The 15,259-nt window shown below is 41.1% G+C and overlaps 1 protein-coding gene across 1 annotated transcript in view; it reads right to left on the minus strand.

The window, feature by feature from the left end:
• Positions 1–14,990, minus strand: part of LOC140486430 (chloride intracellular channel protein 4) — a 64,265-nt gene extending 49,275 nt beyond the window's left edge. Inside the window, exon 1 of the mRNA XM_072585551.1 lies at positions 14,718–14,990. Within this exon, the coding sequence (XP_072441652.1) occupies positions 14,718–14,948 (231 nt within the window). The 5' untranslated portion in view covers positions 14,949–14,990. The remainder of the gene's footprint in view (positions 1–14,717) is intronic.
• Between the last annotated feature and the right edge of the window lie 269 nt (positions 14,991–15,259).

Below are 15,259 nucleotides of genomic sequence, written 5' to 3' on the forward strand. Positions count from 1 at the left end.
CTTTTTTAAAAAAATGACCTAAATATTTCAAGCTGCCAAGGTGGTACTCAATCTTGTATTCTCTTGATTATTAGTCTAGGCCTCTGGACTATTTCTGATCAGTTTATTCCACCTGAAAATATCTTTGTTCGACTTAGCTTAATTAATTAAATGGATTTTATTGAGTAAAAGCAGCTTTTGGAACCAATAGAAGAAGTCTAAGATACCTGATGTTAACCATCAGCAACCGAAAGTTTGCACACATAGACAATAGAATCATTTTTAATTGGTGTAAAAGTTGTTATTGCATTGTTAGAGACTCTGCTCAATTTTTAGTTCCAATTATTTCAAATTTTTATAACGCCCAATTGACATTAACCTACGCATTCTGTCCAAGTTATTAAAAGCCTTCTGGGACTAAACCATAAAAACTACCTTCTTGATCTGAAGCAATCAATACTGATAGGGCAGTTTCAACTGATATTTTATTGCTTTTTGCTTAATTCTCAATTTACATGATAGATATCAAATATGAGCTGTAACAAAATCGATGTAATCCATGTCTGTGATGTTATGACGTGTTGTAATCATAATCACTATTATAAAAATGTAATCAGAATCTACCAGATTACACTGCAGGATTATACATCATTGCTATTGCTAGCCAGGATTGCACATGATGTGTTAGGATGGTTAATGTTGTTGTTCTATCTTTAATGCTATTATCAGTGACAGCACAGTCACTGAAAACAAAATATTTTTAATGATCTGATTCTAACATGTGGATTGAAGACAAACAGTTCACTTCAGTTTTATTAGCTATACCATCTCACTCTTTTATGCCCACACTAAGACCAAAACTAATTCCAGAAAAATCCTCGATCAGCGACATTATCTCAAGCATTGTACAATGAGGCTTTTGCTCCTGAATGCAGAGGGTGATTATTATATCTATATTCAAAGCTCTTTGTGTTGCAAATACAGAAATAATTGATCATGGAAAGTTGCAACCTTGCAATGGATGAACGGACTTTTGAATAATTCATTTACCTGTTTAATATGCATGAAATCCACTCTGCTCAGTACCGTACATAAAGGAAGCATTGTGTCTCACCAGTTTTAAGACATATGTCCACCAAGATTACCACATGGTAAAGTCCCAATCTAGGCCTATCGAGTGCAGATGCAGCTATGCTTCTGCTCAAAAGTGCTGTGATATTAATTAAGGTAAAACAGAACTTCTTATGCGCATCCTCAGCAGTGATGGCAGAATGGCCATGGCAAAGGTATAGAAATAGATTGTGCATGTGTCATGAGACACAAAGGGACTTACCGTAGAATCCTAGAATCCCTACAGTGTGGAAGCAGGCCATTTGACCTATCGAATTCACACTGACACTCCATAAAGCATCCCATCCAGACCACCACTCCCACCCACCCCCTTCAACCTGATCCCTATAATCCTGCATTTCCTGTGGCTAATCCACCCACCCTGCACACCTTTGGAATTGTGGGTACTTGTGCATGAAACACAGAAAACTAGCACACAGGTGCAGCAGACAATCAGGAAGGCTAATGAAATGTTGGCCTTTATTTTCAAGGGGGTTGAAGGCTTACTGCAAATAAACAAGGTGCTGTTGAGACCACATCTGGAGTACTGTGAACAGTTTTGGTGCCCTTATTTAAGAAAAGATACCATTTCATTGGAGGCAGTTCAGAGACATTTCACTGGGATGATCCCTGGCATGGAGGGATTGTTATTTTGAGCAAAGGCTAAACAGGTTGAGACTCCACTCACTGGAGTTTAGAAGAATGAGAGGCGATCTAATTGAAACATATAGGGTTAGGTTAGATTATAGTTAGATTAGATTCCCTACAGTGTGGAAACAGGCCCTTCGGCCCAACAAGTCCACACTGACCCTCCAAAGAGAAACTCACCCAGTTCCATTTCCCTCTGGCTAATGCACCTAACACTATGGACAATTTAGCATGGCCAATTCACCTGACCGGTTCTTAAGGGTATTGACAGGATAAATGCTGAGAGGAGGTTTCCTCTCATGGGAGAGTCTCAGACCAGAGACCAAAGTTTCAGAATAAAGAGGTGCCAATTGAAGATTACAATGAGGAGGTATTTTCTCCCTGAGAGTTGTGAGTCTTTACAACATCTTGCCACAGAGAGCTATGCAGGCAGAGTTCTTGCATAAATTTCAGGCTGACAGCGATAGATTATTGATCAGTATTGGAATCAAGGGTCTTGGGGATAAGGTAGGAAAGTGGACATGAGGAATGTTGGACCAGCCATGATCTTATTGAATGGCAGAGCAGTCTCAAGGGATGGAGTGGCCTACTCCTGCTCCTAGTTCTTATGATCTTATCCCTATCTTGTAATGATGTTTAGTGCACAGATGAAATGAAAGGAATACTGATGATGGAAGGGGAAGGTAAGTGTAATTAGAAGAAAGGCAGTGATTGAAATCTCCTGCTTCATTGAAATCCTCAAGAAACTTTTGTCCAGATTTAAACATGTGGATGGAATCATGTGAGGTCATAAAAAGCCTAAATGCACAGATTTGCATAAAAATACACTGGAAAGCAAATAGAGTCACAACATATTGTTTCCATTGGTGCTGTATGTGAGGGGTCCTTGAGCCTGAATTAATCCAGTGTGGATTAGGATATCCATCCTTCACACTTAAATGGAAGAGCCTTGCTGAGTAAACAATATGAAGGTTACTGTATTGCTGCAACTATTACTGAGTACATAAGCTCAGCCTGCATTACTGTAGAGACTGTTAGGAGCATACATGTCCCAAGTCTGTCTCCTGTGACCTCCTTCTTTACTCTGCCCAAGACAATATCACAGTGGATGGTGTGAACTGCGCATAATCAAATCTTAACCTTAATTAAAAAACAATTATCTCTGCATTGAAAAAAATACTCTGAATATTTTGAAAAATAATGGGATCACAATATCCTTGGAGTCCCTCTTTATTTTGTTAGCTTTCTGAAAAGAAAGACACAGGAATACTGCAGAGGTGTTAGGTATTCAAAATAATCCTCATATTCAGGTGAGGAACAAAAGCAAGAAATAAATGGAAGCATTAAGGAAGTATGCAATAAAGACTTACCCAAGGACAAGAATTTTGCATCTGCAGTTTCACTCTTTCATTAAGGTTATGAGGCTGGATTTAATGCACCACTCATTGCAGCAGGAACCTTGATGGTGAGGCCCACTTAATCATGGAAGAGGGCACATGTCAGGCTCCCAGTGGTGAGAGAAACTTCCCTGATTAAGCTGGAGGGGACAAGCAGATTCTTGGCCCCATGAGGCCACCATAATCTGAAATCAATTGTATCTCTGCTTCTACCAAGTAAGCACGGAATTCAAGAAATCCCAGTCCAAAACTGGTAGCTATAGAATAACTAACTGCAACCTTGGTAAATCGTGATGTCATGAAGAAAGATACTAGGGATAAATTATGCAGATAAAAGCATGACAAGACTGTCACAAAAAAACCCTGCCAGGCTGAGCCAATTTTGCTCCTGTGAAACATTTCTAAATCTCACAAAAATAATTACAAAATAAATATCTGAAATTAAGATTACTTTGGTGCTACAATGAAGAGCTATAATTTAGACATAAATTAATATCAACTCCATCATAACTTGTGGGGCGTGAAGCTAAATTCGATTTTCAAACCAGATAGCAAGATTGTCAGAAAATACTATTTCAATTAAATTCAATTAAATTCATCGAAAAAATCCACTATATTGTGCAAACTTTATAACAAATCTCTGATCCTACAGGTCACACCCTATATGGATAAGCATATCAATAAGAAAGAACAAAAAAAGGACTTTAAATATTAATTACAATGCTTAAAATAAATCCAGTGGCATTATCCTTCAACAAATTGTCACTAGATAAATATCCAAAGTAGATTTCCTTGTAATAAAGGAATGACTGGGTCATAGAGTCATTGAGATATACAGCACGGAAACAGATCCTTCGGTCCATCTCGTCCATGCCGACCAAGTATCCCAGATTAATCTAGTCCCATTTTCCAGCATTTGGCCCATATACCTCTAAACCCTTCCTGTTCATATACCCATCCAGATGTCTTTTAAATGTTGCACTCTACCACTTACTCTGGCAGCTCATTCCATACCCACACCATCCTGTGCATGAAAAAGGTACCCCTCAGGTCCCTTTTAAATGTTTCCCCTTTCACCTTAAACCTATGGCCTCTAGGTTTGAACTCCACCACCCTGGGGAAAAGTCCTTGTTTATTTACCCTTCCATGCCCATGATTTTACAAACCTCAACAGACCAGCCTATTCAGCCTCTCCCTATAGCTCAAATGCTCCAACCCTGGCAAAATCTTGTAAATCTTTTCGAAACCCTTTCAAGTTTCACAACATCCTTTCCATAGGAGGGAGACCAGAATTGCATGTAGTATTCCAAAAACAGCCGAACTAATGTCCTGCACAGCAACATGACCTCCCAACTTCTATACTCAATGCACTGAACAATAAAGGAAAGCATACCAACACCTTCTTCACTATCCTATCTACCTACAACTCCACTTTCAAGGAACTATGAATCTGCACTCCAACGTCTCTTTGTTCAGTAACACTCTCCAAGATTTTATCATAAAGTGTATAAGTTCTGCACTGACTTACCTTTCTAAAATGCATCACCTCATATTTCCTGATGAAGGGCTTTTGCCCGAAAGGAGCAGGAAAATTGACCTCGGATGCTGCCTGACCTGCTGTGCTATTCCAGCACCACTCTAATCTTGATTCTAATCTCCAGCATCTGCAGTACCCACTTCTGCCTTACCTCGTACTTATCTCAATTAAAAACCATTTGCCACTCCTTGGCCGATTGACCCATCTGATCAAGATCTTGTATTGTGAGGTAACTTTCACCGCTGTCAACTACACCTCGAATTTTGGTGTAACCTGCAAATTTACTAACCAAACCTCCTACATTCACATCCAAATCATTTATGTAAGTGATGAAAAGCAGTGGACCCAGCACTGAGTCTTGTGGCACATCACTGGTCACAGACCACCAGCCTGAAAAGCAACCTTCCACCACCACCCTCTATCTTCTACCTTCAAACCTTTCATCTCTAAACACTTTGAGCATTAGTATGTGCTTTATATGTTCCAGCATGGTCTGTTTGGAAAAATATGATGACAGTATCACAAAATTGTTATAACATAGAAAGAGATTATTCAGGCAGTTGTATCTGGGCTGGCTCTCTAAAGAAGCAATTTACTCATATCACTTGCCCATTTTCTCCCCTTGACTGTGCACATTCTTCCTTTTCAGATAATTATTTAATTCTCAGTTAATTGCTCCATTGAACCTGCCTCCATGATACTCTTAGGCAGTTTAAACTGATCTTAACCTCATGTTGTATTATGAAGTTTCTCCTCATCTCTCCATTGTTTCTTTTTCCAATTACTTGAAATCTGTACCTCTTGTTCCGGCTTCTTTCATGAGTTAGAACAGCTTTTCTCAATGTACTCTGGCCAGATTCTGGATGAGTTTGATCCAATTTTCTCCAAGACTTCTCCTCTTGTAAGTGAATAGTCCTAACTTTTACAATCTAGCTACACAACACAAGTTTCTCAACCTTGGACTCGTTTTCATGAATCTGCCCTCATCAAAAACCTCCAACAACTTTGGTAGACATAATTTGCTCTTTACAAACCCTTGCTGTCTTTCCTTCATTTATCTGCATTTGTCCAAGTAGCAATTCATTATGTTCTGAATCATTGTTTCTAGAGGTTTCCCCACTAGTTAAGTGTTTCATTGCTGGGATCATCCTTAAATTCCTTTTTAAACAAACATTAGTGCCATTTGCATTTCTCAAGTACTCTTGTATCACCCTGAGTTGAAGGAATACCAGAACATTATGCTCACTGTCTCCACAATTTCCACTTTCACTTCCCTTGGTGTGCTTAGACGTATCTCATCCTGTCCTGGTACTTAATCAACTTTAAGCACAGACTGACTATCTAGTGCCTGCTCCTTATCAGTACTAAAAGTTTCAAGTGTTCAAACTGCCTCCTCTTTCACCACAATCTGCATAGCATCCTCTTCCTTAGTAAAGCTAATCGCAAAATATTAACTTAATACCTGAGCCATGTCTTGATTTGTAAATCGTCATTTTGCACCTAAATAGCACTCCTCCTCTTTTCACTGCCATTTTGCTACTTATTTACCTCAAGAAAACTTTTGTATCCTTTTTATGTTTGCTGCCAGTTTCTTTTCATACTCACTCCTTGTTTCTGTGATTTGTTTTTCTATTTTCCCCCTGAATTTCTACATGCAGCTCAGTTCTCGGTTGACATTGGCATGAAATATTTTCTCTTCTTCAATTTAATTTGTATCTTTTTCAATCATATTACAGAAATAGTACATTTTAATTAACAACACATCAAAAAATTTTAAAACAGTTCTAAATTTTCTTATGCCTTCCTCTTTCCATTCTGTAACCAATGGACACCAGAGGACATTGATCGTTCATTGATGCAAATTTCCAAATTGCCAGGCACATTTTAATTTTGGATTGGTCAGTCACCAAGCTGTGCTGTCCTCTTTGCAAGGAACGGCTTGCATTTTTACTGGGACCATTTTAATTTCCGGAAAAACTGCAGGCATTGTAATGAGGAATGCAAAAATAAAATTTATATAATGACTGACAGCACGGTGGGTGGCACGGTGGCACGGTGGTTAGCACTGCTGCCTCACAGCGCCAGAGACCCGGGTTCAATTCCCACCTCAGGCGACTGACTGTGTGGAGTTTGCACGTTCTCCCTGTGTCTGCGTGGGTTTCCTCCGGATGCTCCGGTTTCCTCCCACACTCCAAAGATGTGCGGGTAAGGTGAATTGGCCATGCTAAATTGCCCATAGTGTTAGGTAAGGGGTAAATGTAGGGGTGTGGGTGGGTTGCGCTTCGGTGGGTCGGTGTGGACTTGTTGGGCCGAAGGGCCTGTTTCCACACTGTAAGTAATCTAATCTAACAAATTGAACGTGTAGCAGGAATATACTGTGGTCCTTCATAGAATATGGAACAGCATACACATTCTGGGTGTTTAATGCAACTCTGTACGTATGCTTTAACTTTTATTTAATGTAACGGTGCACATAAACGTGCGTACACTAATTCCGTGTTTGAAGTTGCAGTTGTGGTGCAATTTAAAGCACTCGCACCTCTGAGTCACAGGGTCTGGGTTCAAGTTCAATTCCAGGATTTGTGCACAGACATCAAAGCTGACTTTATTGCAGTGCTAAAGGAGTGCTGCACTGCCAAAGCTGCGAACCCCCTGAAGAGATTGTAAACTGACCCCCATTTGCCTGCTTTAGTCGATGTAAAAGATCCTATGACATCACTCCACAGAAAAGCAAATGAGTTATTCTTGGGGTATGGTGAATATTGATCCTCCAATCAACATCACAAAAATAGATTAGCTGGCCATTATGACATTGCTGTGTCTGTGATATTACGGTGTGAAAAATAGCTGCTGTGAAGCTCCTACAACAGTGACTCATATTCAAAAGTACTTCATTGACTGTAACTTTGAGATAACTGGTAGTTATGAAAAATACAATATAAATACGTCTTTTATTTTATTTCTTTAATATAAAAGTATAATCATTAACTGTATTTTAATGTAACTGTGCACAGACATACTAACTGGGTGTTTCGTGTAACTACCCACATATATTAATTGGGCATTTAATATTCTAGATTAGTGGTGCTGGAAGAGCACAGCAGTTTAGGCAGCATCCAAGGAGCAGCGAAATCGACATTTCGGGCAAAAGCCCTTCATCAGGAATAAAGGCAGAGAGCCTGAAGCGTGGAGAGATAAGCTAGAGGGGGTGGGGAGAAAGTAGCATGACTATTCACACACATAACAACTGGACGTTTAATTTAGCATTGCACAGACATTGAGCGTTTAATGTAACTGGGTGCACATTAAATCGGGCGTTGCATGTAACTATCTACACACACGCACACACATACAAAAACACGCACGCACTTTCACACCTACATGTACGCGCGCACACGCACACAAAATAACTCTTTATATATCTGCGTACGTTCTAAGCTAACTGAGGTTTTAATCTAACTAACCAAGGCATTTTGTACATTTATTAGGAATAGGATATAGCTAGGAAAAGGGTAATTCCACTCATGGACAAGCAAAGGAATTTATGCATGGAACCAGAGAAACTGATGAGGTCCTTAACAAGTATTTCACATTTATATTCACCAAGGAGAAGTTCGTGGATGTTAATAAGTTTAAGGAGCGACATGTTCATATTCTCGGGTGCGTCGATATTAAGAAGGAAGCAGTGTTGATTCTCTTGTAAAAAAAAATTAAGGTAGATAATTCCCAAGGCCTGATTTGATCTATCCCAGGATACTGAAGAAGGCAAGATTGTTGGGGCCTTGACAGAGATCTCTTGCATCCTCTTCAGCTATAGGTGAGGTCTTAGAAGACTGGAGAATAGCTAGTGTTTAGGAAGGCAACAAGGATAATCCAGAAAATTATAGACTGGTGAGCCTTCTATCAGTCGAAATTATTAGAGAGAATTCTTAGAGACAGGATTTACTAGCATTTGGATAAGAATGGACTTATTCAGGATAGTCACCATGGCTTTGAGCACGGGAGGTCATGCCTCACAAATCTGACTTTTTTGAGTGAAATAACTGCACAGAGGCTGGTATCCCATCATCTAGAGACCCTTTATATACTTATGCACAGTTCACTGAACTGAGGAGATTCTAAATCTCCTGCTTATATTGGTCGGCCAGGTTTTTTCTGATTGGCCCCGGTTAACAACCCCAATCAAGGATCTCATAATCAACAAGATCTAGCTGGTTTCAATCACTACATTGAGGAAGTGATGAAGATGATTAATAAGGGTAAGGCAGTGGATATTTTCTATATGGACTTTATTAAAGCATTTGACAAGATCATTCTTGCTAAGGTGATCCCGATGAATAAGTCTCATGGGATTTACGGTGAGTTGGTTATGTGGATACAAAATTGACTTGGTCATAGAAGGTAGAGGACAGTTGTGGAGGCCATTTTTCTGACTGGAGGTCTGTGCTGACAAGAATTAGCGTTGGGACCTCTATTGTTTGTAATATTATTAAATGATCTGGATGAAAATGTAGGTGGTCTGATTAGCAAGTTTGCAGACAGCAAAAAGGTTGGTGAAACGGTGGATGTGTAAGGAAGGTTATCAAAGGATGCAGCAGGATCTAGATCAGTTGGAAAGTTGGACAGAGAAATGATAGCTGGCATTTAATCCACACAAATGTGAGGTGATGCATGTTGGGAAGTCAAATGCAAGACGAACATGTACAGTAAACAATAGGATCTTTAGGAGCATTGATATACAATGGGATATTGGATGTAAGTCCATAGCTCCCTGAAAGTGATAACATAAGTGGATAAGGTGGGAAAGAAGGTGTACAGTATGCTTGCCTTCATCAGTCAGGGCCATAAGAATAAAAGTTAATAAGTTGTGTTGCAGCTGTGTGTGTTATCTTGCAAAATGTCCAGATTACAGAGGAGGAAGTGCTGGATGTCTTGAAATGGTTAAAGGTGGATAAATCCCCAGGACCTGATCAGGTGTACCCGAGAACTCTGTGGGAAGCTAGAGAAGTGATTGCTGGGCCTCTTGCTGAGATTATTTGTATCATCGATAGTCACAGGTGAGGTGCCGGAAGACTGGAGGTTGGCAAACGTGGTGCCACTATTTAATAAGGGCGGTAAAGACAAGCCAGGGAACTATAGACCCGTGAGCCTGACCTCGATGGTTGGCACGTTGTTGGAGGGAATCCTGAGGGACAGGATGTACATGTATTTGGAAAGGCAAGGACTGATTTGGGAGAGCCAACATGGCTTTGTGCATGGGAAATCATGTCTCACAAACTTGATTGAATTTTTTGAAGAAGTAACAAAGAAGATTGATGAGGGCAAAGCAGTAGATGTGATCTATATGGACTTCAGTAAGGTGTTTGACAAGGTTCCCCATGGGAGACTGATTAGCAAGGTTGGATCTCATGGAATACAGGGAGAACTAGCCATTTGGATACAGAACTGGCTCAAAGGTAGAAGACAGTTTTTCAGACTGGAGGCCTATGAGCAGTGGAGTACTGGGCCCTCTGCTTTTTGTCATTTACATAAATGATTTGGATGCGAGCATAAGAGGTACAGTTAGTAAGTTTGCAGATGACACCAAAATTGGAGGTGTAGTGGACAGCGAAGAGGGTTACCTCAGATTACAACAGGATTTGGACCAGATGGGCCAATGGGCTGAGAAGTGGCAGATGGAGTTTAATTCAGATAAATGCGAGGTGCTGCATTTTGGGAAAGCAAATCTTAGCAGGACTTATAAACTTAATGGTAAGGTCCTAGGGAGGGTTGCTGAACAAAGAGAGCTTGGAATGCAGGTTCATGACTCCTTAAAAGTGGAGTCGCAGGTAGATAGGATAGTGAAGAAGGCGTTTGGTATGCTTTCCTTTATTGGTCAGAATATTGAGTACAGGTGTTGGGAGGTCATGTTGCAGCTGTACAGGACATTGGTTAGGCCACTGTTGGAATATTGCGTGCAATTCTGGTCTCCTTCCTATTGGAAAGATGTTGTGAAACATGAAAGGGTTCAGAAAAGATTTACAAGGATGTTGCCAGGGTTGGAGGATCTGAGCTCCAGGGGGAGGCTGAACAGGCTGCGGCTGTTTTCCCTGGAGCGTTGGAGGCTGAGGGGTGACCTTATAGAGGTTTACAAAATTATGAGGGGCATGGATAGGATAAATAGACAAAGTCTTTTCCCTAGGGTCGGGGAGTCCAGAATTAGAGGGCATAGGTTTAGAGTAAGAGGGAAAAGATATGAAAGAGACCTAACGGGCAACCTTTTCACGCAGAGGGTGGTACATGTATGGAATGAGCTGCCAGAGGATGTGGTGGATGCTGATACAATTGCAACATTTAAGAGGCATTTGGATGGATATATGAATAGGAAGGGTTTGGAGGGATTTGGGCCAGGTGCTGGCAGGTGGGACTAGATTGGGTTGGGATATCTGGTCGGCATGGACGGGTTGGACCGAAGGGTCTGTTTCCATGCTGTACATCTCTATGACTCTATGTGTAAGACTTTAGTTAGACCACATTTGGAGTCTGGTCACCACACATTAGAAGAATGTTGAGGCATTACAGAGGGTGGAAAAGAGGGTTGCCTGATTGGATGCATTACCTAAAAGGAAAGGTTGGAAAACTTAGATTGTTTTCACTACAGCGTCAAAGTCTGAAGTATAAAATAGAAGTATATAAAACTGTAACAGGCATGGATAGGATGAACAGTGGGACTTTGTTTTCGACATGTCAGATACTCAGCAGCATAGGTTTAAAGTAAATGAGGGAAGTTTAAAGGAGATATGTGAGGCAAGTTTCTTTACACAGAAGGCGGTAAGTGCCTAGAAAATACAGTCAGGGCAGGTGGTAGAAGCGAATATAGTAGCAATGTTTAAAAGGCAATTAGTCAGAAATTTAGTAAATTTACAGATGACAGGAAATATTCGTGGAGTTGTGGATAGTGTGGAAGGTTGCCAAAGGATATAACAAGTTGCAGGGAATAGAGGAAACAAATCATGACAGACAGGATTACAGATAGTTCTCCTTTAATGCCGTAGTTGCTTTCCAGCGAAAACTCACTTATAATTAGAATCCCTACAGTGTGGAAACAGGCCATTTGGCCCAACAAATCCACACTGACCCTCCAAAGAGTAACCCACCCAGATCCATTCCCCTACTACTCTACGTTTACCCCTAACTAACAGACCTAACATACATATCCCTGAATATTATGGGCAATTTAGCACAGCCAATTCACCTAACCTGGAAATCTTTGGACAGTGGTAGGAAACTGGAGAACCCAGAGGAAACCCACACAGACACAGGGAGAATGTGCAAACTCCACACAGTCGCCTGAGGCTGGAATCAAACCCAGGTCCCTGATGCTGTGAGGCAGCAGTGTTAACCACTGAGCCACCGTGCCGCTGCTTACTAGAAAATCGCTCAGTATAAATAATAGGGCCTGTGAGAAAAATGGGGTTGGGGCAGACCAGCAAACAAAATTACACATGATCACTCAAAAGTCACCCAAAAGTCTAACACAAAGTCTAGAACAGCCTGAATGAAGGTTGAAGTCATATTTATTAATGAAACAAAGGAAATTCAACACATTACAATTAACAAAAAAAAGCTGCTCTCTGTACAGTACCTGTCACAGAAGGCTACTCTGCCAGCAGCTCACATCAGCGCATGCCCAGAACAAAGTGCACGAACAAACCCCTGTTGGAATTGCGCTATTGCGAACAGTGGAATGTGTTCTCAAAAATACCATTCCTGAATTCTTCAGCAATGCTATCGCCAAATTGTGCTGTCGGAATGCACATTATCGAAGAACTACTTGTAGTTTGAAATGGCATCATGGTGGGCACAGACGTGGTGGGCCGAAGTACTGTTCCTGTGTTGTACTGCTCTGTGTACGTTCACACACACACTCAGCATCTAATAAAATAGCATGTACACACCAAGTGGAAGTTTTGTGACACAATGTACAGTCACACTAACTGAATGTTTGATCTAATCATGTACATACACATTAACTAGATGGTTAATGTAACTGTGTGGTTACATACAATAACTGAACGTCTAATATAACTGTATACACACTTACACTAAGGACACTATGGACTGACGAAAATAGACTGGAAGCAGAGCCGAGCGGGGAAGACAGTACAGCAAAAAGGGCAGCAGCTTGTGGGTATAATTGAGGACACTGACCAGAAGGTTCATCCCCAAGAAAAGAAAGATTATCTGGGGAGGGATTAGACAGCCATGGCTGACAAAGGAAGTCAGGAAATGTATTAAAGAAAAAGAGAGATCCTATAAAGTGGCCAAGAGCAGTGGGAAATCAGAAGATTGGGAAGGCTACAAAAACAAACAGAGGATAACAAAGAGAGTAATAAGAAAGGAGAGGATCAAATATGAAGGTAGGCTAGTCAGTAATATTAGAAATGATAGTAAAAGTTTCTTTCAATACTTAAGAAACAAACGACAGACAAAAGTAGACATTGGGCCACTTCAAACTGATGCTGGAAGCCTAGTGATGGGAGATAAGGAAATAGCAGGAGAACTTAATAAGTACTTTGCGTCAGTCTTCACAGTGGAAGACATGAGTAATATCCCAACAATTAAAGGGAGTCAGGGGGCTGAGTTAAGTATGGTTGCCATTACAAAAGAGAAAGTGCTAGAAAAGCTAAAAGGTCTTAAAATTAATAAATCTCCTGGCCTCAATGGGCTACATCTTAGAGTTCTGAGGGAGGTGGCTGAGGAAATAAAGCCAAAGTACAAAGGGATCTGAGAGTGCTAGTCGAGGATTCTCTAAAGGTAAACATGCAGGTTGAGTCCGTGATTAAGAAAGCGAATGCAATGTTGTGATTTATCTCAAGAGGGTTGGAATATAAAAGCACCGTTGTGCTACTGAGACTTTATAAAGCTCTGGTTAGGCCCCATTTGGAGTACTGTGTCCAGTTTTGATCCCCACACCTCAGGAAGGACATACTGGCACTGGAGCATGTCCAGCGGAGATTCACACGATGATCCCTGGAATGGTAGGTCTAACATACGAGGAACAGCTGAGGATCCTGGGATTGTATTCATTGGAGTTTAGAAGATTAAGGGGAGATCTAATCGAAACTTACAAGATAATACATGGCTTGGAAAGGGTGGACGCTAGGGAATTGTTTCCGTTAGGCAAGGAGACTAGGACACAGCTTTAGAATTAGAGGGGGTCAATTCAGAACAGAAATGCGGAGACATTTCTTCAGCCAGAGAGTGGTGGGCCAGTGGAATTCATTGCCGCAGAGTGCAGTGGAGGCCGGGACGCTAAATGTCTTCAAGGCAGAGATTGATAAATTCTTGATGTCACAAGGAATTAAGGGCTACCGGGAGAATGCGGGTAAGTGGAGTTGAAATGCCCATCAGCCATGATTGAATGGCACTGTGGACTCGATGGGCCGAATGGCCTTACTTCCACTCCTATGTCTTATGGTCTTATGGACAGGTTTAGTCCAACTGTGAACACGCACGCACACACACCAACTGCAAGTTTCATGCAAGTATTCACTAACTAGGTGCTTCATGCAACTATGTACAGACACCGCCTGGGTGCTTAACGTAACCGTATACAGTACACACTTGCACACATTAACGAGATTCTTAATGTAACTGTACAATAATTACGTATTAATGTGTGTGTATACAGGCACACCAAATGGCTGTTTGCTCTAACTGTGTAGACACTCACAAACTACAGTGGTTATTTAATGCAACAGTGGACGTACACACTAACTCGGTCTTCGGTGCCATTGAACTCGAGCACACACATACACTGCAATCAAATTGAGAAACACATTTTCCTTTCTGTACACAAAGCCTCAGGAGTAGTGACAAGTCCCAGTTTTAAGCACGAGAGAACCACCCCAGGTTCATATCAGGCTTTGCAATTCAGGGCAAGAAATATATCCTCATTTTCTTTGTGACAGTTAAGAGACAAACTAAATATTAGAGTCAAAATTTTTCAAAAAAAAGTGACAAGTTAATTAACTTTCTATGCATTGTAGAAGCTGGACTGATACCTTCACAAATAAGGAGACCTCATACTCCGGTTGTTCCAAAGTGTTGCGGTAGATAGTGAACACTCCAGCGTTGTTGTCCTGTTCCCTTTCGCCCTCTCCATCCTCCGCCATACAGTCCTGCCCTCTACCCACTTGCTCGCATTCCCTGTTTGCCGAGCTGTCCGGGGTAATCCCCAGCTCTCCCCCCTCCTCACTTGCTGCTCTCTCCGCGTTTCCCACCTTCCCCGCCATCTGCCTGCACTGACCCGGTGAAAACCTCTTCAAGGAAGGATGGCTTAGCGTCTCTTAAATACACTGCGCATGGCTTCTCAAATCCTTTCCTGTAGGTCTAAGATCAGGGGATACAGGGATTAGAACAAGGAACAAGCTAGAGAGAGGAATTACAGACAGCCATGCAAGGCGAATGAGTTTCACCATTTATTTTTACAAAGTAATGAGGCTTACTGCGGTGATGTATTAACACAATGGGCTGAAATTTACCAGAAATCAACAAAGTGTCATATTTATGAGTTTCATGCAGGTTTCTTTCTATAACTAGTGGG

Source organism: Chiloscyllium punctatum, chromosome 15 (assembly GCF_047496795.1).
Source record: "Chiloscyllium punctatum isolate Juve2018m chromosome 15, sChiPun1.3, whole genome shotgun sequence".
NCBI classification, from domain to species: Eukaryota; Metazoa; Chordata; class Chondrichthyes; order Orectolobiformes; family Hemiscylliidae; genus Chiloscyllium; species Chiloscyllium punctatum.